Source organism: Pagrus major, chromosome 13 (genome assembly GCF_040436345.1).
Source record: "Pagrus major chromosome 13, Pma_NU_1.0".
In the NCBI taxonomy this organism is placed as follows: domain Eukaryota; kingdom Metazoa; phylum Chordata; class Actinopteri; order Spariformes; family Sparidae; genus Pagrus; species Pagrus major.
In genome coordinates this window covers 30,001,637-30,024,533 of record NC_133227.1, presented here as the reverse complement: position 1 = coordinate 30,024,533, position 22,897 = coordinate 30,001,637, and the positions used below count along the sequence as shown (strand labels likewise).

The 22,897-nt window shown below is 39.4% G+C and overlaps 3 protein-coding genes across 3 annotated transcripts; all 3 read right to left on the bottom strand.

Annotated features, from left to right (window-relative positions):
* Positions 1-2,691: 2,691 nt before the first annotated feature.
* On the bottom strand, positions 2,692-3,645 carry LOC141006722 (odorant receptor 131-2-like). The gene has a single exon (XM_073478943.1). It carries the CDS (start codon positions 3,643-3,645, stop codon positions 2,692-2,694), a length of 954 nt encoding a protein of 317 aa, XP_073335044.1.
* Positions 3,646-9,938: 6,293 nt separating this feature from the next.
* On the bottom strand, positions 9,939-10,886 carry LOC141006721 (odorant receptor 131-2-like). Its single transcript, XM_073478941.1, has one exon. It carries the CDS (start codon positions 10,884-10,886, stop codon positions 9,939-9,941), a length of 948 nt encoding a protein of 315 aa, XP_073335042.1.
* Positions 10,887-16,957: 6,071 nt separating this feature from the next.
* LOC141006720 (odorant receptor 131-2-like) lies at positions 16,958-17,911 on the bottom strand. Its single transcript, XM_073478940.1, has one exon. The coding sequence runs from the start codon at positions 17,909-17,911 to the stop codon at positions 16,958-16,960; it is 954 nt and encodes a 317-aa protein (XP_073335041.1).
* Positions 17,912-22,897: the final 4,986 nt, after the last annotated feature.

The window sequence follows — 22,897 nt, the reverse complement described above, 5'->3', positions numbered from 1 at the left end:
GGGTCCGGTGCACCCGGTCGATAACCACCGGTGACTGAAAACTGTCTTTGCCGAAAAGCTTCGGGATTAATGCCTCGATGAATTCTGTTGGTTTACCGCCCTCTTCCTGCTCAGGAATGCCAATAATCTTAATATTATTGCGACGCGACTGGCCTTGGAGGTCATCCACTTTTAGCTTGAGCACGTTGTTCTCATCTTTCAGGCCAGAGACTGTCTTCTCCAAGCAGGTTATGTGGCTCTCATGGTCCAGAACTCGTTCTTCCACTGTTTCAGCCTTCTCTAATAGTTCCCTTTGAGAGCTCTGCACCACTTGAAGTGTTTGCTCTAATTTATCAAACTTGCCGTTCATGTGTCCCAGGATCTTGTCGGAAACTTTCTCCCAGATTAACGGCAACATCTCTGTGTTGCTGAAGTCATGATCTGGCTGGCTAGCGCTAGCACTGTTAGCATTAGCGTTAGCAGAAGCAGAGGATGGTCGAGGCCCCTCGATGTTTTTTGACGACTTCCTCGGCATGTCGTTGCATAAACTTAACTGGTTAGGCCCCTAATGTGTACAGTTGTCCCTGAGGCTGATAGAATTATGTACGAGACTGTCAAAGTAATAATTTTACATATTGGCAGGGAAGAGCCCCTGAAAGCATGTCTACTCCATGCCCTGCTCACTAGCGCCCCCCCCCCCCCCCCCCAGTCTTTTATAAAGTTTGAAGTGTATTAGTGTAGTTCATCATATTTTTAAGCCTACGGGTAATTTATTCTGGTGTTGTTAATCTCCTGCTACTGTGCCCGAGAAAAACTTTTCAGCATCTTTTATAATCGCAGACCTTTGTGTTTGTTAAGTATATTTGTATAGATGTTTGCAAACAGTGTGCATTCAAGTTTGACATTTGTAAATATATAGGTGTGTTTAACACTTGTATTGCAAGTTTGCAGAAACTGCAAACACATTCTGTAGAATGTTTTCAGACACTATACTAATCATCCATACACCCAGTGGCCACTCTAATGCAATGATATTAATCAGCTCAGCCATAAATTCTGTTTATTATAATGTTTACATTTGACTCACACTATCAGAAAAGTATTAATGAAAACATTCTGTATGTTTATTATGGAGTTGTAGTTTTAGTGTTGAATTGGACTTCATTATATTAAGGGTGTTTCTATTTAGCCCATCCCATTTAGAAATATGAAGGGGGAAGAATAACAGAGTTATGTGAATATTTGTTTGTCACCATCGCTAACAAGAACTTCAGTGATAAGCATATAGTTGAATTAATATTTCTTGGAAGGTTTTAACAACAACTGGCCATTATATGCTTTGTAAAGGCAGAATATGTGGAAGAGAAGTTTACTAGATTGTATTAGATTGTAAAGGTGTACCTATCAGTGTGACCCAGGAGTGGATAATATCTTGGTGTCATTTAAAAGTATCCCTGATGCAGTTAATTTTGTTTATTCTGTAATCATACACTGAACTTATGACTTGGCCATACCTTTGTAACCGCTAAAAAAAGGTGCCAAATTGTTGTTGTACTTGAACAAATGTTCTCACATAAAAAAACACCCCTTTTAAATTTCCCCATACACATTTTGCGGTTTTTAAACCTCATAAATGTGACTCTGTGTGACTCTAATGCTTAACCTCCATAGTATTGTCTGTACCATTAAAGCTAATGTGGAAATTAAAGAGTTAGTTCATCCAAGTTGCAAAACAAAATATGACAAACACAAATATACAGTGTAAGTAATTATACACTTTAGTTTGCACTTTAATAGCTTGTAAGCACACTTTTAAAAGGAGCTACACTGCACATCAAGTTACAATGAATTAACACATTTTATTACAAATAATAATAATAATCTATGAAGTGACAGAAAATGAGCGTCTACACTGACAGCACAGATTGTACATGAGGACAGGTCTGATGGTCTGGTCAGACATCTTGGGAAGATGATAAAACACACATAAAAAAAAAACAATCTGGATGTACACTAATATTTTTTTGTGTATAGTTGAGGAGAGACTGAGGCCCACCTGCACCATCTTCATCCTGGGAAGAGGATACTATAATAATATAATTAACATTTCTTGGAAAGTTTTAACAATAGCTGGCCATAACAAGCTTTGTAAAGGTAGAATCTGTGGCAGAGATGTTTTCTGGATTGCATTTGATTGTTTAACTGTACCTAATAAGGTGGCCAAGGAATATCCCTGGTGTAATTTAGGTCATTCTCTAAATTCACCTTGAAGTTATGAGAGGACTTTCCCTTTTGTAACGGATGAAAAAAAACATGTGCACTCTTTGTTCCTGTACTTGATCAAATATCACCTGGCTGCATTAAAAAACATCCCTTTTTTAATTTCATATAGATTTGGGTTTTTTTAAAGCTCATAGAGTATATCTTGAACAACAATTCATGGGTCACAGTTATATTCATTGTGTCCTGTGACTCTGATGCTTTACCTCTGTACTATTGTCTGCAATGTTAATGCTAATGTAGGAATTAAGGACTCAATTCAACCAATTTACAAATCACAATAAAACAAACACAATAACACAATGTAAGCATTTATATACTGTAGGTTGTTCATAGTTTGCAGCAAATCACACTTTTAAAAAAGCACCACACTGCACATTCTCAGTTCAAAGTTTGAAGAAATCAACACATTTTGTTACAAATACTATTCATCTATGAAATGACAGAAAGTGATCCTCTACACTGACAGCACAGATTGTACATGAGGACAGGTCTGATGGTCTGGTCTCTGATGCCATAGATGAGAGAAGTCAGACATCTTGGGAAGATGATAAAACACACATAAAAAACAATCTGGATGTACACCAATATTTTTCTGTCTAGGACCTTTGAGATAGCTATGAGCATTGGATTGTGTATAGTTGAGGAGAGGCTGAGGCCCACCTGCACTAGATGCAGTAGCAGTGTATTTCTCACCTTTCGGGCTGAAGCTTTATCTGTGGAGGCTGACCTGGCTGCTATAATCACACCGATATAGGAGCAACTGACTGCCACACCAGTTGATAGAAACAGACAATAAGTAAAGGATTTGTCATAAAGTTCAGACAGTGGATCAAGCAACATGCTTTCTTTGCCACAGAAGTGTTTCATCTGCAGGCTCTGCAGTTCTTCAAATCGGAAATTTAACAGCAAAAAAACATTAGTGAGAACACTTAATGCACTGAAAGTCCAAACCAGAATAATAGCCACCCCTGTGTTTCTGATGGTGATGATGCTTGCATGCCTCAGTGGGTAACACACAGCTACATATCTTTCCAGAGACATCACCAACAGTGTGAGAGGAGAGATCACAGTTGTGAGATTGGCGAGCATGGTGAAAACACCACACACAGGATATGTCAGTGTTACTTTAGAAGCAGCCAGTATGTACATTAACTGGCCGTGTACCAGCAGTACAGTGTCTGCAAAAAGGAGGTTATAAAGAAGAATGTAACGGGAGGTCTCACGAAACACAGATTTACTCCTCAAGGTGAATAACATGGTGCCATTAATGTAGAGAAAAACACAACATGGCACTGTAGTCAAAATGGAAAACATCACTCTTTCCAGTAACCCCTGATACTGCAGTCCACCAGTGGAGTTAGTCTGAGACTGATTTGCATACATTTTAGGCACACATTTAATAAACCAAAAATATTAATCTGTTAATTTAATTGGAGGACAAAAGCACAATGTATCCTGTCTGTGTACTTATAATGGTGAAGATCTTACAACTTTGCTGGCGGGGCCTGGTAATTGCACAGGAAATCTCAAAGACACCTGTTTACTCCTCAATGTGGTAAATTACTTGGTCCCATTATTGAAGAGAAATACAGCATGGTTCTGTAGACACAGGGGAAATTATTGCCCTTTCAAAAGCAAAAAACCTGTGTAACAGGGATGTTGGTTTGAGCTAGAGTTGCATTTGACATCTTAATGAAGCATTGAAGAGGCATGAAATGACAAACTCTTGATGTAATCGGATAGCAAAAGCAAAATAAATCTTACCCAAATGTGTAAAGATTTCATCTCCAGTTCACATGCAAAACCTGAAATGATCCAGGTTGTGTAGGCAGATCTGGACTGCAGGGTTTGCCTGCCCTCACATGTTGTTTATGAGCTCTGTCCTCACATGGCTTCACGTGGTACAATCACATGTCAGCATTGACAAATTATTCATGAGTGGTGTAATTTCTCTACAACCACCTCCTCCTACTCAATACACTGATCCATGTCACGGTATCTATGATGCAGCAGCACTTTCCCAACTGTTCTCATATAGTTCCATGAGTGTTTTGGTTGGCTGTTTAAACATGGCCGTGAAAATGTTGTGATGTTTAAGGAAACCACGAACTGTGATGACATCCTATCTGTCCTGGAGGTCTCACATAGGTCATATTAACAAAACAACAGGTGTTTATTTCAGAGAAACTCTCTAATAATGCCTTAATTTAGTAAGTCCCTGTCCCTCTTTGCCATCCTTTTTCCGAGTGGTTGTGAGCGTGGTGGGCTAGTGTCCTTGGGCAGATCTGGAGTTATATACTGTCTGGATTGTTTCGATGGAGTTCTGTCTGGGGTGCCCTGCAAAGTTCTGGACAGGCTCCCACATATGTGCAGAACTGAGCTGCCGGGGTTCCAATCTGTACGAAGCCCTTGCCGCATATCACCTATCATCATTCACCTTCACTTACTCATGATCAAGTCCTGTATCTCCAACAAAATCCTCCTCCTCACCCACAAATCCTTCAGTGCCCCTTCCCATCAGACCTCCCGCCTTGTATCCTGTCCTGGATTTCAGGGTCCTCAGACACAGGTGTGTTCATCACCCAACACACTGGCCTGAGGTTTTTTGGAGACAGAGCCATTTGGAACTCACACATGGCATCAATGCATCCACTCCTATAAACCTGCCTGTTCACTGAGGTCTACGGTCTTAGTCAGTTTTGATCTTGTTTTGTCTGCCTTCATATTTTTAAAGCTTCCTTGGGTCCCTTGAAAGGCGATACAGTTGTTGTTGTCATTATTATTATGCCTCATGCTGGCCTGCTTCAAGATGTCCACCATCATCCCCATCCACAAAAAATAAGGATCACAAGACTTAATGACCACAGACCCATCACCCTGACCTCTGTGATAAAATGTCATTAGACACCTTTTGTTGTCCCACCTCTAAACCATCACTGGCACACTCCTAAACGCGCTGCAGGTTGCTAACAGAGCCACTTATTCCACTTCATTCCTCAGCACCTAGGCTCCTCAGGAACCTATGCCTGACTGATCACCAACTTTCTGTCTGACAGGATGCAGCATTTGAAGCTGGGAAAATGTGTCTTGTGTGTTTCTCCCAGCCTGTCATTACCGATTCCCCCTCAAGGCTGCATCCCTTACCCTCTACACTTTTCCGTGTACACCAAAAGCAACACCTGCACTCATCAGTCTGTCGAGCTTATGAAGTCTGCGGATAACAACCCCCTCATTGGACTCCTCTCTGGAGGGGATGAGTCTGCCTACAGGTAGGAGATTGACAAATTGGTGACTTGGCCTTGGCAGAACAACTTGGAGCTAAACACTGGACAGCTATCAACAGTGGAGATGATTGTGGATTTCAAAAAGCAATTAGCCCTGCAACCCCCATCATCCTATGTGACTCCAAAGTCAACACTTACTGTTTTACCAGCAGCAATTTGGCTGCGCCGAGTCAAACCAAGCCACGCCGATTTGCTTTTCCATCACCAGTTTAACTTTGCCGAGTTGAGCCAAGCCGCGCCGGCGATGGACCTGCTCTGGAGTAGGGCCAAGGCGCCCTCACCCCATCTACAAGCAGCCAGGGGTGAAGTCTCGCGACTGTGGCCAAGCACCCATCTCCCCCTCAAATTAATATTGAAGTTGTGGCGGAAATGCAAATCCCGGCCGCACCGGGCTGCCGCACCAAGTCTAAGCAAGGGGAGCCAGGCCGGCAGATGTGATGGAAAATCGGCAACTGTGGAATCCTTCCACTCCCTGGGCACCAGCAGCACCAATGGACCTCATGTGGGAGCTTAACATCAGCTCTATCACCAAGAATACACTGCAGAGGATGTACTTTCAATCAAAGTCAATAATGGCTTACTCTTCCATCCCTATTTTTAACCAACTGGTACGATACTGCCAAGGATAAGGGCAGACTGCAGCATATCATTGACTTTGCTGGAAATGTGATTGGCTTTAATCTGCCACCTCTCCACAACCTGTACACTTCCAAGACCCTGAGGTTAGTAGGAAAGATGGTGGCTGACCATTTCTGCCCTGGACACTCCCCATCATAGGGAGGCTGTGGTCCTTCAGGACCAAAAGTTCACCCAACAAGAATAGTTTCTACCAAACTGCAGCTGTGGGCTCATCAACAAGGCCCGGGACCACCTCTGACACTGACTCTTACTCACAATTGCGCATTTTCCACTGGATTTGGGTGAAATTTGTCCTGATCATCAACAAATCCCTAGGAATACTTTGCAGCAGTTATTAATTTAAATAGATGTTGCATAACGTTTACAGTAATCAAACAATTAACAAACAAAAAAATCCTCTTTTACCTGAACAATCTTTAATTTATTAAAAATGTCAATCTCCACTAGTTTTCAGTTTCTGGCAACCAAATATAATTCTTTGTAGTAATAATGTATTTCTATCAAATTGCAAGATAATTGATGATTAAAAATCACTGCCACGGATGATGCTAAATATACACTGCTCTACCAAAAGGAACACTTTAATCACACATCAGATCTTTATGAATGAATTATTCAAGTTGAAAGCTTTACTGATGTGCATTACTACATTAGTAGATGTAACAACAGTCGATGAAAACCAAAATCATCAACCCTTTGAGGGCTGGATTTAAAATCACACCAAAAATTTAAGTAAAAAATCACAGGCTGATCAGACTTGAATTTTATCTGAACTCTAATGTGTATCAGTAGTGTGTATGGCCTCCACGTGCCTGTATGCACTCCCAACAACGTCTGGGCATGCTCCTGGTAAGTCGGTGGATGGTGTCCTGGGGGTTCTCCTCCCAGACCTGGATCAGGGCATTAGTGAGCTTCTGGACAGTCTGTGGCAGTACTTGGAAGCATCGGATGCACAAATACATAATATCTCATAGCTGCTCAATTGGATTTTGGTCAGGGGAACGAGAGTCAATGACATTAATGTCTTTGTCATCAAGGAATTACCTACACACACAGGGCCCACTGCACCAGCGTAAGGTCTGACAATCGCTCTGAGGATTTCATCCTGTGACCTAACAGCAGTCAGGGTACCATTGGCTATGCCATAGAGGTCTATGCAACCCTCCAAGGATATGCCTCCCCGGACTAGGGATGCATGATATTGGATTTTTTGCCGATATCCGATATGCCGATATTTTACAACTCATTTGGCCAATAACCGATATCGATACCGATATATGTATGTACATATATATGTATGTATATATGTATATATATATATATATATATATATATATATATATATATATATATATATATATATATATATGTATATATGTATGTATATATGTATATATATGTATATACATATATATATATATATATATATATATATACTCTTTTTTTCCCCACACCTACTTGCAGGGATCATCGAGTCTCTTCTGTAGTGGAATTAACATATTATTATGCATACTCTTATCGTGTTGGCCCACCGGTAAATGCAGACATAAAATACAAAGCTTAAAACATCTGCAATGCTATGCTGAGACAACAAACCTTCGTTCACCACAAGCTGCAAGGTGTGTGCCATGCATGGCAAACTTGACACGCCTAACTCCATCACCACGTTCGCCATGTTGCGTGTATTGTCTCTCACCACTACATCTTCAAATGGACAATTGAGTTTGTGGTGTTTGCTCCTCCTCCCATCACCGCTGAACAATCATTGCAAATACAAACTTTGCTATCCATTTCTGACACCTTAAAAAACTTCCACACTGCCGACATTTTAAACTTCTCCCTTGCTCCACTGCAGGTTGACGTAGGTGACGTGTCATGTCGTGCTGCGCTTCGTAATCCTCTCGCCGTTGGGCATTTAATCTAATTTAATTAAGGGAGCAGCAGTCTGTTTATTTATTGGCTTATTATATTGGCATGTTATCCAATATCCGATAGTTGATTTTAAAGTCAATATCGGCCGATACCGATAGCTTGCCAATATTATCGTGCATCCCTACCCCAGACCATCACTGACCCACCACCAAACTATGCTGGATGATATTACAGGCAACCTAACGTTCACCACAGCATCTCTAGACTCTTTCAAGCCTGTCACATGTGCTCAGTGTGAACCTACTCTCATCTGTGAAGAGAATGGTGCTGCCAATTCTGGTGTTCTCTCGCAAATGCAAACCAAGCTGCGTGGTGCTGGGCTGTGAGCATAGAGGACCTCGGGCCCTCATGACACCCTCATGGAGTTTGTTTCTGAAAGTTTGGTCAGAAACATGCACACCAGTAGCCTGCTGGAGGTCATTTTGTAGGACTCTGGCAGTGCTCCTCCTGTTCCTCCTCACTCAAAGAAGCAGATACCAGTCCTGCTGCTGGGTTGATGCCCTTCTACGGCCCTGTCCAGCTCTCCCTGTGTAACAACCGGTCTCCTAGTATCTCCTTCATGCTCTTGAGACTGTGCTGGGAGACACAGCAAACCTGCTTACTACCACCCGTATGAATGTGCCAACCTGCAGGAGCTGGACTACCTGTGTGCTCTGTGTAAAAGTAGCATGTTAGTATTAGGACATTTTGACTGCACTTTCCCGGCCGTTCTTGTGTGAATAACTCACAAATAGCTTTAGCATTATTTTCTGAAAAAGAATTTCAGCATATTTTTAAATCACAGGTATTTGTGTTTGTTCAATTCCTTAATGTAACGTTTGCATATATGTCCATTGAAGTTATACATTTGTATTTGTAATATGTAACAAAAACATGCATTTTGCATTTGAACCTTACGCTCTGCAGTGTTTTTCACATTTAAACAATGGCAATCCAAGTTTGCAGAAGTTACAAACTTGCAGAAGGGATTAATTCCATTTCAATGTTTTTATTTAGTAAAATATACAATCATACACTCAATAAACACTTTATTAGGTACACCTGTAAAATCTTATCTAATGCTGTTCAACAGCTCAGCCATAAAATTATCCAAAAATAACGTATAGTTTTGAATGACACTGTCAGAGAGGTATGCATTTTATTGAACTGTATGTTTATTAACAGGTTGAAGTTTTCAGTGATCTTGAACTTGACTGCATTATATCAAACTTTTTCTAATATTTTGCCCACCTCTGTTACCAACGTGAAGGAAACATAGTAAAAAAAAAAAGAATATATTGCAGCCAAGTATGATGCCATCACTAACTATGGCATCAGAGATAAACATATAGCATAGTTCACATTTCATGGAAACTTTTGGCAACTGGCCATTATAATTTTTTTTTCTTCTTGCACCTTGAAGTTATGAGATGACTTTTCCTTTTGTAACTGAAAAAAAGCATGTGCACCCGATCAAATGTTCTTGCATTAAAAAACATCCCTTTCAAATTTCCCCATATACATTTTGCTGTTTTTAAAGCTCATAGAGTATATCTTGAACGACAGTTCATGGGTCACAGTTATATTCATTGTGTCCTGTGACTCTGATGCTTTACCTCTGTACTATTTTTTGCAATGTTAATGCTAATGTAGGAATTAAGGACTCAATTCAACCAATTTACAAAACGAAGTGAAACAAACACAATAACGCAATGTAAGTATTTATATGCTGTAGGTTGTTAACAGTTTGCAGCAAATCACACTTTTAAAAAAGCACCACACTGCACATTCTCAGTTTGAAGGTTAAAGAAATCAACACATTTTGTTACAAATAATATTCATCTATGAAATGACAGAAAGTGATCCTCTACACTGACAGCACAGATTGTACAAGAGGACAGGTCTGATGGTCTGGTCTCTGATGCCATAGATGAGAGAAGTCATACATCTTGGGAAGATGATAAAACACACATAAAGAACAATCTGCATGTGCAACAATACTGTCCTGTCTAGGACCTCTGAGATAGCTGTGAGGATTGGGTTGTGTATAGTTGAGGAGAGACTGAGGCCCAGCTGCACCAGATGCAGCAGCAGTGTGTTACCAGCCTTTTGGGCTGAAGCTTTATCTGTGGAGGCTGACCTGGCTACTAAAATCACACCAATATAGGAACAACCGACTGCCACACTGGTTGATACAAACAGACAATAAGTAAGGGATTTGTCATAAAGATCAGCCATTGGATCAAGCAACATGCTTTCTTTGCCACAGAAGTGTTTCATCTGCAGACTCTGCAGTTCTTCAAACGGGAAATTTAATAGCAAAATGACTCGAGTGAGGATACTTAATGCACTGAAGGCCCAAACTACAATAATAGCAACCCCTGAGTTTCTGATGGTGATGATGGTAGCATGTTTCAGTGGGTAACACACAGCTACATATCTTTCCAGAGACATCACCGCCAATGTAAGAAAGGAAATGGCAGTTGTGAGATTGGCGAGCATGATGAGAACACCACACACAGGATACGTCAATGTCATTCTGCAAACAGCCAGTATGTACATTAACTGACTCTGTACCAGCAATGCAGTATCTGCCAAAAGGAGATTATAAAGAAGAATGTAACGGGAGGTCTCACGAAACACAGATTTACTCCTCAAGGTCAGTAGCATGGCGCAATTCATGAAAAGAAACACACAACATGGAACTGTAGTCAGAATGCAAATCATCACTCTTTCTAGCAACTGTCGCCTAACAGTGATGTTGGTGTGAAACTGAGTTGCATTTGACATGTTAAAAAAGCATTGAAGCAATATAAAATTATGAAATTCTTTTTGTAGCAAAAGTAAATAAAATTTTGTCCAGTTTGTATTCCTAACACAGTGAAGATACTTCATCTTTAAAAGCAGAGGATGAGTTCACTTGCAAACCTCAATTCATCCACATACTTTCTAGCAGGATAGAGGCCTGGCTTGTGTCTGCCTGAGCAGATCTGGACTGCAGGGTTTTCTTGCCAGCACATATTGTTTATGACCTCTGTCCTCACTTCACCTCACATGACACAATCACAAGAAATGTTTTATGGTTGATGTCATCTCTCTACCAACACTTCCTCAATACCCAAATCTATGTTACCATATCCAGGATGCAGCAGCACCCTCCCGACTTGGAGTAATTATTAGGAATTAAACTGTCAGTACATCATTCAAATTGTTGCTACTTCAGTAGCGTTTGTATTTACTAAACTAGAGACCATCTTGTGATGGGATCATACCAGCCACAACGCCTGTCAACATGTTTATGTTCCATCCCATGACTACTCAGTAGTTATTATAACATCATTACAGACTATTGGTCGGACCACATACATCTTTAAACTAGTCCGTCATTTTGATCTCAACGAAACACCTGTAAAGTTTCATGACTACATCAAAACAAATGTGAATCAGGGGCGTAGAGTGTGGGTGTGGAACTCGAACTTGGCCTTCATTTTGATCACAGCTATACACTGGTGAAGTTGGTGACAGTATCTTGCACAGTTGTGACCCTTGACCCTGACAACAATCTGACCACAGACAAACAGACATATAAACATCTGGCAAAGTACTCAAAACTACCTTTGTGGTACTTCCCGCTACAAAAGTGTCTCCAGGACCTTATTCGCCATAATCACACACGCACACGCACATACACACTCACAAGGTGAAAACATTACCAGCCGATGTCATCACAGCTGGTAACAACAGGGGTTTATCTCAGAGAGAAGTTTGCTTTCTTCCACTTTCTAGAACCTGACGGCTGGTCCAAGTTATTAGTGGACTTTAACTTTTATGACTGATAGAAAAAAAGTGCACCTGCTGTCCTATATTGGATCAAATATTTCTGCATAAAAAATATCCCTTTTAAATTTCCCCATATACATTTAAAGCTCATACATCTTAAATGTTAGTTCATGGGTCACAGTTATTTTCATTGTATTCTTTGGCTCTGACGCTTTATCTCAGTACCATTGTCTGCAGTATTAATGTTGGTGTGGGAATTAAAGATTCAGTTCATCCAATTTACAAATCAAAATAAAACAAACACAATTATACAATGTAAGCATTTATTTATATACTGTAGGTTGTTAACAGTTTGCAGCAAATCACACTTTTGAAAAAGAATCACACTGCATACTCTTGGTTTAAAGCAAGAAGCACTGAAGACACATGATTGTTAAACTCCCAGAAGTCTGCAATCTTGGTGTCACTCTGGACCCTCTTGTTCAAGTCACACATCAGATTCATCACCAGATTTGCTTTCTACGTCCTCAAAAAGGATTGGTAGTCGGCTGCCTTAACAATTGATTTTCTGTTGATCATCAATGGTATTATGTAACAGTTTGAAGCACTGACTTGATCTATGTTTAATGCAAAATCAGAGAAGGCTACATTAGGAGTGAGAAGAACAGATAAAGTAAACGCCAAATTACTTCAAAGATAAACTAAAAAACAGGAAATAATGACTTCATTTTAGTTGCGGATCTCCAATCTGTCACTTTTCAACAAAGGCCCAAACAAAATCCAAAACATATTGAGGTTGAAATATAATATTATCGGTTTGTACGGAATATCTTTTTGTATTTTTAAGATTAGAAATTGTTTTTATTTGATTAAATACATTTTCTCATACCATTATTATGTACTTTATTTTGATTTTTTTTGATAAGCAAGTATTTGTTATTTGTAACAAGATTCTTGAAGATTCCAGAAAATCCATTGAATGTAATGGGTTCGTCTAAATCGCTGTGTTTTATGCATCTTTGTTGAAAAACAAATCTTTTCTGATTGTTGAAAAACAGGCAAGACTACAGATACCTTAAAATGAACATCAAATAATATCTATGGTTTCTTTGGTTTCTCATATAATCACAAACGTTGTGAATGCACTGTGAGTTGTGTGAGGTGATTGAGACAACTTGCTGGTACAGGAAAAGACTTGAGTTTATCTTCTTTTGTGTCCACAGTCTTTTAAATAGCTCACATAGTTTCATCAGTGTAGCTCATTATTTTACAAGTCTGTGCAAGTCATTAGTGTGAATGCTGCAAGCATTTCTGACCTTTCAGCTTTTTCAAATATTCAGCTTTTTCAAAAAAAATAAAATAAATAAACATGGAAGTAAATGGGAAAATCTTCAAATCCTCTTCAAAACTCATCGACTTTCAACCTCTTCTTGTCCCTCATACTTTGAGCTAGGGACACCATTCCAACTTTTTCCAAGTAACAAGACTTTGAACTATTGGTCATGTATTCAGCTTTTTAAAATCTTTTACAGTTTTGAAATCATCACAGTTTTAGTTTTAAGGATTTTTAGCTTGTCTTCTGGTTTTATAATGGGTGTGTATTGCGTGAGCTAGAGTGCGTGACATCATCGCTAGAGTGGAGAGCAGCTGCAAAAACTTTAGAAAAAATTCTCTTCAGTTTGATTTGGATCCCACATCTTTTACTTCACATAGACAATATATACATAGAAATGTAGGAAATCTTGTTGGCTTTCAGCTGATGGTCTTATTTCAGATGTAGGACTTATACTTTTGGTTGTAGAAGCCCTAGAGCGACAAGCACTCCAGCAACCCCCCATAAGCCGCAGTGTTAACTTTGTGCCTAAATTTCTGGAGTGGAGCAGACGGTACCGGTTTTGTCTCTCGCTTTGGCTCCCTCATTTTTCACTCTACAGAAATAAAAAAGTTCAGCAATGTCTCCTGTTACTCATAAATATATATATATATATATATATATATATATAACTATTACACTTTTTTCTAGACCTGCAGGGGTTTGGGAGGTGTGTTCCCATTCATTCTTATGGGGAAATTTTCAACTTTGGTTCTGCTACTGCTCCAGCATATGTGCAGCTACGGAAACTGTTTGGCTGTCAAACTGTTCAGCTTTTCAAGCTCTTTCAGCCTATTACTTTTCAGCTTTTCAACCTTTTCAGCTTTTTCAAATATTCAGCTTTCTGCCTTTTCAGCTTTTTCAAATATTCAGCTTTATGTTCAGCTAGAGAAACTGTTCAACTATCAAAATATTCAGCTTTGTGTTCAGCTAGAGAAAGTGTTCAACTATCAAAATATTCAGCTTTTATGTTCAGCTAGAGAAACTGTTCAACTATCAAAATCTTCAGCTTTATGTTCAGCTAGAGAAACTGTTCAACTATCAAAATCTTCAGCTTTATGTTCAGCTAGAGAAACTGTTCAACTATCAAAATATTCAGCTTTATGTTCAGCTAGAGAAACTGTTCAACTATCAAAATATTCAGCTTTATGTTCAGCTAGAGAAACTGTTCAACTATCAAAATATTCAGCTTTATGTTCAGCTAGAGAAACTGTTCAACTATCAAAATATTCAGCTTTATGTTCAGCTAGAGAAACCGTTCAACTATCAAAATCTTCAGCTTTTTCAGCCCATTCAGCCTATTACTTTTCAGCCTTTCTGCCTTGTCAGCTTTTGAAAAATTCAGCTTTTTCTGCAAATTCTTGACCATTCATTCTTATAGTGTTCCGGCAAGTGTTTTCCAGTACATTCAGCAGATTTCCGAAATCACTTCAGCCGTAAGCATTCACACTGTATTTTCGTAGGAAATGCAATTTTTCTAGTTTATTCAAGTGTTTTTAATTGGTGCTACTGTGCTTCAAAAGAATGTCAACATATTCTTTAATCGCAGACCTTTGTGTTTGTTAAATGAGTTTATGTAGATGTTTGTAAATAGTTTGCAATAAAGTTCCATATTTGTAAATATGTAACACATTTTGCATTTGAACCTTATGGTCTGCAGATTTAAACAATAGTGTTGCAAGTGTTGCAGAAGTTACAAACATGCTTTGGAGTAAGAGTTAATTTGTTTTTTATTTAAATGTTTTCAGTCACTAAGAAATACATTCACATGAGCCACTTTATTTGGTACACCTGTCAATTATTGCTCAATTCTGACTGACATTATCAGAGAGGTTGTAGTTTTCAGTGATAATGAAGTGGATGTAGGGGTGGGCGATATGGCAAAAATATCATATCACGATTTATTAAAAATAAAATCACGATTTCGATTTTATCACGATCTTAAATCAAAAAAAGAAAAACAGACAATTTAGGCCAAAGAACCTTTCTGAACAGATTTTAATTTAAATAGTTGCAGTTTTGCCAACATGTGCAAACAACGTAAACATACTAAAAGGTAAACAACAACACTCTGATAAAGTGCACTCTTGCAACATAAAAGGTAACTTTCAATAAACATGAAAGTAAAATATCAATGAAGACATTACTGTTTGTTTTATTCAACACAGTCATTTTAACAGGATTTAAGTATATCAAAACACTAAATAGCTTATTGAAAAGGGTCCGTCAGTGGTCGGACTATCCGACGGGGGGGGGGGGTCGCGGTAATTTGAACACTGTACAATTAGCGCATTTACGGTTTATTAGCGGCCAAGCGCGACCTATCCATGTGTGCGTGCGTGCGTGCGTGCGCACCCGAGAGAGGCGGCAGGTGGAGGGGCTAACTGGCAGAGATGAGAGATGGTGAAACGCTGTTTTTTTGTTTTTTTTAAAAAGCGACCAACTCCTCCGTTTGGCTTTCAGCCATGGCTCTGCATGCGGCTACCGCTACACACATAAACAAGGAGGCGGGTAAGAAGGCGCGTCACTGCCCGTAATTCGCTATGATGGGTCGGTCAGGTTGACGACGTAATACGTTTGGTGCGTCGGTGCATCAGCATAGAACTGCAATGTATAGACTGTGCCCTAGAGACGATCCCTACGATCTCTGCACTTTGGCAGATCGTCTACACATTCTAATCCTTCACGATCTAATATCGTCATATCGCACACCCCTAAGTGGATGGCATCATACTTCTAACATTTTACCCACCCCATTTACAAAAATGCAGTCTAGTACAACAGGCAGAGGTTGAGTCGTGTCAGCAATAATAAAAAATGCCCATACTTGGTAGTAGCACAGATGGCCTCTGTATTTCCAACCTCTAATTCCAGGTTTCTTACAAAGACTGTCTCACTTGCAAGTATTTCAGAAACAATCCTCAAATAAATGCCTCTGTGTGGTGGAAATGTTTTCATTCGGAATGATAGAGAATGACAGGGATTTATTGATTTTGGTATTGTCTTCTTCAGTCACATAAACTATTGAGTCTTGCATTTCTAACAAATGAAATGACATTTACACGATGCATTACCTCCCATTGATAGTTTTCTAAGTTTCTCATCCCCTTGTATATGAAGAAATCAAGTTTCTGTTTCAGTGTGTCCTCTTTAGACATGTAGAAGGTTTCATTGTTTTTTTCATGGCATTTGTAAGAACCACCTCACAATCATGAAAAGCTTGCTGAGGCATGCTGGCCAATGTTGTGTCACACTTCTGTTTCTTTGATCTCATTGTAGATTTTTGAAAATTGTTGCATCCATATGTGTATCAGGCGTGTTTTTCTTTTTTCAGACATACTTAACAGTACATGAAATTAAAGTGTTTGCAGCATTTTAGCCAACTGTGCTAATATGTTTTACCATAGCTGCTCCTGTGTAACATAAACATCTTAATGCAAAGTTGTTGTGGATTCAGTTAATACCTTTATTTGCACAATTAACATAATTATGGTTAAAGTCTCCTTTTTGTGCTCCTTCTTTTGCTGGGTTACTGCTGGGATTTAAAAAAAACTTTGCTAAGGAGTGCTGCTGCGCTTTTTCAATCCACTGAAACTACTGCACTGATTCAACTTAATGTTTGATTAGGTATGAGTAAACAACTATGGGTGTAGTGGCTATTTTCTGTGGAGATTGGTAAGAAATCAACTCGATTAATTGCTTGCTGATTTTAGTATTTGTCAGGACGACTGAGACAAAGTGAACATTTCCTCTGTAAGCAGAGATTGTACAAGAGGACAGGTCTGATGGTCTGGTCTCTAACACCATAGATGAGAGAACTCAGACATCTTGGAAGGATAATAAGACACACATAAAACACAATCTGGAGGGGCAGAAGTATTGTCCTGTCTAGGACCTTTGAGAGAGCTATGAGCATTGGGCTGTATACAGTTGAGCAGAGACTGAGGCCCAGCTGCACCAGATGCAGCAGCAGTGTGTTACGAGCCTTTGAAGCTTTATCTGTGGAGGCTGACCTGGCTACTAAAATCACACCCATATAGGAGCAACTAATTGTCAGACCGGTTGATAGAAACAGACAATAAGTAAAGCATTTGTCATAAAGTTCAGACATTTGATCAAGCAACATGGTTTGTTTGCCACAGAAGCGTTTCATCTGCAGGCTCTGCAGTTCTTCAAATCTGAAATTTAATAGCAAAATAACTTTAGTGAAAATATTTAATGTACTGGAGGTCCAAACCACAATAATAGCAACCTCTGTGTTTCTGATGGTGACGATGGTAGCATGTTTCAGTGGGTAACACACAGCTACACATCTCTCCAGAGACATCACCAACAGTGTGAGAGGAGAGATCACAGTTGTGAGATTGGCGAGCATGATGAGAACACCACACACAGGATATGTCAGTGTTGCTCTAGAAGCAGCCAGTATGTACATTAACTGGCCGTGTACCAGCAGTACAGTGTCTGCAAAAAGGAGGTTATACAGAAGAATGTAACGGGAGGTCTCACGAAACACAGATTTACTCCTCAAGGTGAATAACATGGTGCCATTAATGAAAAGAAACACACAACATGGCACCGTGAACACAGTGGACATCATCACTCTCTCCAGTAACCCCCATCCAACAGTCATGTTGATCTGAGATTGAGTTGCACTTGACATCTTAAAGAAACACTGTAGACATATATAATTGTTAAACTCTTGATGTAATCGAACAGCAAAAACAAAAATAAACCTTGTCTAGTCTGTATTCAGAAAACAGTGAAGATATTTTATCTTTAGAGCAGAGAATGCCACTGATGCAAAACCTTAATTCATCCACTTACTTTCTAGCAGCAAAGAGGCCTGGCTTATGTATATGTGAGCAGATCTGGACTGCAGGGTTTGCCTGCCCTCACATATTGATCATGAGGTCTGTCCTCACTTCTTATAATATAATAACATGTCAGCATTGTAAACTAATTATTCATAGGTGACGCACTCTTTCTACCACCACCCCCTCAATATCCTGATCCACATCAGCATATCCATGATGCAGTAGCACCATCCCAACATGAAATAATTATGAGAAATATACTCTCAGATATACTTGTTCTCTTGTTCTCAGTTTTGAGTGTTTGGGGTTATTTTGCTGTTCAAATTGGCATCTGCCCATTCCCAGAAGTCTGCAATCTTGGTGTCACTCTGGACCCTCTCGTTCAAGTCGCACATCAAATTCATCACCAGATTTAATAACAATAATAATAATAATAATGATACATTTTATTTCGAGGCGCCTTTCATGGCACTCAGGTTCACCTTACAAAACAATAAAACAACAATAACAACAACAAAAAAATAAAAAAAAAATAAAAATAATAATAAAAATACTAAATCACTAAAAACAAATCTGCAATCTTCAATAATGAGAGATGCAGGAGGGGAGTTAGAGGGAGTAGGCCTGTTTAAAAAGCTGGGTTTTCAGATGGGATTTGAAGGTGGAGAATAGGGATGTAATGGTATGAAAATTTCACACCACGGTAATAGTGACCAAAATTATCACGGTTATCGGTATACCGCGGTATTTTTAAAATGTCTTCAAAATGTTGAAAAAACATGGATACACTGATAAATTGAAATAATTTCACCAAGATTTATATTTAAATAGATTTATTATATATTAAAATGGTTAGGGTATAAGCAGCCTGTTTTTGAAACGTGTCCTGTAATGTCTGCGTTACAGAGGTAGAATGAGATGTACTGGCAGTAGCACTCGATTGGCCAGCAGACCCTCTCTGTGAAAAAAATGAATAGAAAATGTCATTATTAATTATTACTGTCATTGTTACTTAATACTAAGGGTGCAACCAACAGATCACAAAACTCACAATCTAGATCATATCACTTTTGTGAGAAACAGGTTGGATAATCTTTTAGATCAAAACAAAAAGGATTATTGTTAAATTAATTATGAATGCTCTATTTTGGCTCTTATCTCTATCTAGACACTTGTTATATTCACCATTTTATATTATTCTTTATATATAGTCTATTCTACAAATAATCCACAAGTATTATATATTTCTGATATTACTTATATATATTGGCTGTCTGTCTCTGTCTGCTTGCTCGTCTGTTGTCAATGGACTCTGTCAATCTGATTGGTCTAATGGCTGCTGAGCCACAGGTGGACGCTGCTCCGGTGAACGGAGCTGAGATGAAAGTCAGTCATCTCAGTCAGTTTGCATTCACTAACTCAGTCCACCCAGTACGTGTTTGTCTCAAATCCTCCTCACTGCAGCTCTGCATCAATATCTGGGTAATTATTAGGTCGACTTTAAAAAGTGAAATCTACAATTAATAAGCGGTTCAGATAACGTGCAAAAACACGGATCAACTTCGTTCAGTTATACCACTATCTGGTCAGTTTACATTAGTGACAACAGCCAATTTGACAGAAAACTCGACATACACACATCATGCACCTGAGCTTAAGGTTAATTTATTTTGCATTCGCTAAGAGAGCTAACAGTTGAGGGTGATGGTTGCGCAAATGAGTAAGTAAATTGGATGTGTTGCCGCCCCTCGCAACAACTTTCTTCTTGCAGCTCCTGCAGATAGGGCTGCCATCCTCGACCAGCTGTCCCTGAGCATTCTTATAATAACCAAAATACGCCCAGACTTCAGATTTGGTTCTCTTTGAAGGCGGAAAAATGCCTTGAGGGCCGCTACTATCACGTCCTCCCTCCGCCATGTCTTCTTCACTACATAACAAGCGCACGTTGCATGCTGTGCCTGCGTAGGGAGACTTGGATAAAGTATTTCGCGAGTTTTCCACACCGTAGTTATCGACCGCGGCGGTTACCATGGTAATTAAAACTTAAAGGGTAACCGTCACCGCCGGGAATTTTACCGTGGTTTACCGTGACACCGGTAACCGTTACATCCCTAGTGGAGAATGAGTCAATGTTCCTGATGCTTGGGGGGAGGGAGTTCCAGAGACGCGGGGCAGAGCGGCTGAAGGCTCTGGCCCCCATGGTGGACAGATGGGCAGGAGGCACAATGAGGCTGATAGATGAGGCGGATCTGAGTGTCTGGGAAGGGGTGTTGATGTGGAGGAGGTCAGAGAGGTATGGGGGAGAGAGGTTATGGATGGCCTTGAAGGTGTGGAGCAGAATTTTGAAGTCCATGCAGAATTTGACTGGAAGCCAGTGAAGCTGTTGCAGAACAGGTGTGATGTGATTGATGGATGGGATCCTGGTGATGATGCGGGTGGCAGAGTTCTGAACCAATTGGAGTTTATGGATGAACTTGTGGGGGAGTCCAAAGAGAAGGGAGTTGCAATAGTCCAGGCGGGATGTGACGAGAGTGTGGACCAGGATGGCAGTGGAGTTGGGAGTAAGGGATGGACGGAGGCGGTTGATGTTGCGTAGATGGTAATAGGCTGACCGGGTAATGTTATTGATGTGGGTTTGGAATGAGAGAGTACTGTCAAGGACAACACCCAGACTCTTAACCTGTTGGGAGGGGCAAACAGAGGAGTTATCGATGGGGACGGTGAAACTTGGAGTGTTAGTGAGAGTGGATTTGGAACCAATGAGGAGAATCTCGGTTTTATCACTGTTGAGTTTCAGGAAATTTGAAGAGAACCAGGTTTTGATTTCTTGTAAACAGTCACAGAGGGAGGAGGGCGGGAAGGTGGAGGTGGGTTTGGAAGAAAGGTAGCGCTGTGTGTCGTCCCCATAACAGTGGAAGTGGATGCTGAATTTACGGAAGATCTGTCCAAAGGGGAGAAGATAGATGATGAACAGGATGGGGCCAAGTACAGAGCCTTGGGAAACACCAGAGGAGAGGGGAGATGGTTGGGATGTGAAGGTTTTCAACTGGATGAACTGAGATTTGCTCTCTACGTCCTCAAAAACGTCTCTAGACTCCAGACTATGAATGCAAATTTTAAGCAATTTTTTGAATTGGTAGTCGGCTGCCTTAACAATCGATTATCTGTTGATCATTAATGGTATTATGTAACAGTTTGAAGCACTGACTTGATTTATGTTTAATGCAAAATCAGAGAAGGCTACATTAGGAGTAAGAAGAACAGATAAAGTAAATGCCAAATTACTTCGAGATAAACTAAAAAACAGGAAATAATGACTTCATTTTAGTTGTGGAGCTCCAATCTGTGACTTTACAATATCCTTTTGTATTTTTTAAATTAGAAATTGCTGGTATTTGATTAAATACATTTTCTCATGCCATTATTTTGTACTTTATTTTGATTTTTTTTTTGATAAGCAAGTATGGTTTAGATAACCGTGATCAAACGTTGGCTTCTTTACAATCCGTCTGCTTGTCTGGCTGCTTGTTCTTCTTGACACGTTGGACTACATTGTAGCAATGTCGCAGCACTGTCATGTCTCAGCAAATACTTTGTCAGCTACCAGAAATGATGGCCAAAGTCAGCAAAGTAAGACCCAAGGATGAAATTAAACAGAATTATCCTTTGTGCATCCTTTCATGGGATTCCAGAAAATCCATTGAATGTAATGGGTTCGTCTCAATCGCTGTGTTTTGTGCATCTTTTGTTGAAAAACAAATCTTTTCTGATTGTTGAAAAACAGGCAAGACTACAGATACCTTAACATGAGAATACTTTTAAAAGGAACATCAAATAATATCTATGGTTTCTTTGGTTTCTCATATAATCACAAACGTTGTGAATGCACTGTGAGTTGTGTGAGGTGATTGAGACAACTTGCTGGTACAGGAAAAGACTTGAGTTTATCTTCTTTTGTGTCCACAGTCTTTTAAATAGCTCACATAGTTTCATTAGTGTAGTTCATTATTTTACAAGTCTGTACAAGTCATTTATTCTAGTGTTTTTAATTGGTGCTACTGTGCTTGAAAAAGAATTTCAACATATTCTTTAATTGTGGACCTTTGTGTTTGTTAAATGAGTTCATGTAGATGTTTGTAAATAGTTTGCAATAAAGTTACACATTTGTAAATATGTAACACATTTTGCATTTGAACCTTATGGTCTGCAGATTTATACAATGGTGTTGCAAGTGTGCAGAAGTTACAAACATGCTTTGGAGTAAGAGTTAATTTGTTTTTTATTTAAATGTTTTCAGTAACTAAGAAATACATTCACATGTGCCACTTTATTTGGTACACCTGTCAATTATTGCTCAATTCTGACTGACATTATCAGAGAGACATCATGTCAACCATACTTTATATTTATTATGAGGTTGTAGTTTACAGTGATAACGAAGTGGATGGCATCATACTTCTAACATTTCCAACCTCAAATTCCAGGTTTCTTACAAAGACTGTCTCACTTGCAAGTATTTCAGAAACAATCCTCAAATAAATGCCTCCGTGTGGTGGAAATGTTTTCATTCGGAATGATAGAGAATCACAGGGATTTATTGATTTTGGTATTGTCTTCTTCAGTCATATAAACTATTGAGTCTTGCATTTCTAACGAATGAAATGACATTTACACGATGCATTACCTCTCATTGATAGTTTTCTAAGTTTCTCATCCCCTTGTATATGAAGAAATCAAGTTTCTGTTTCAGTGTGTCCTCTTTAGACATGTAGAAGGTTTCATTGTTTTTTTCATGGCATTTGTAAGAACCACCTCACAATCATGAAAGGCTT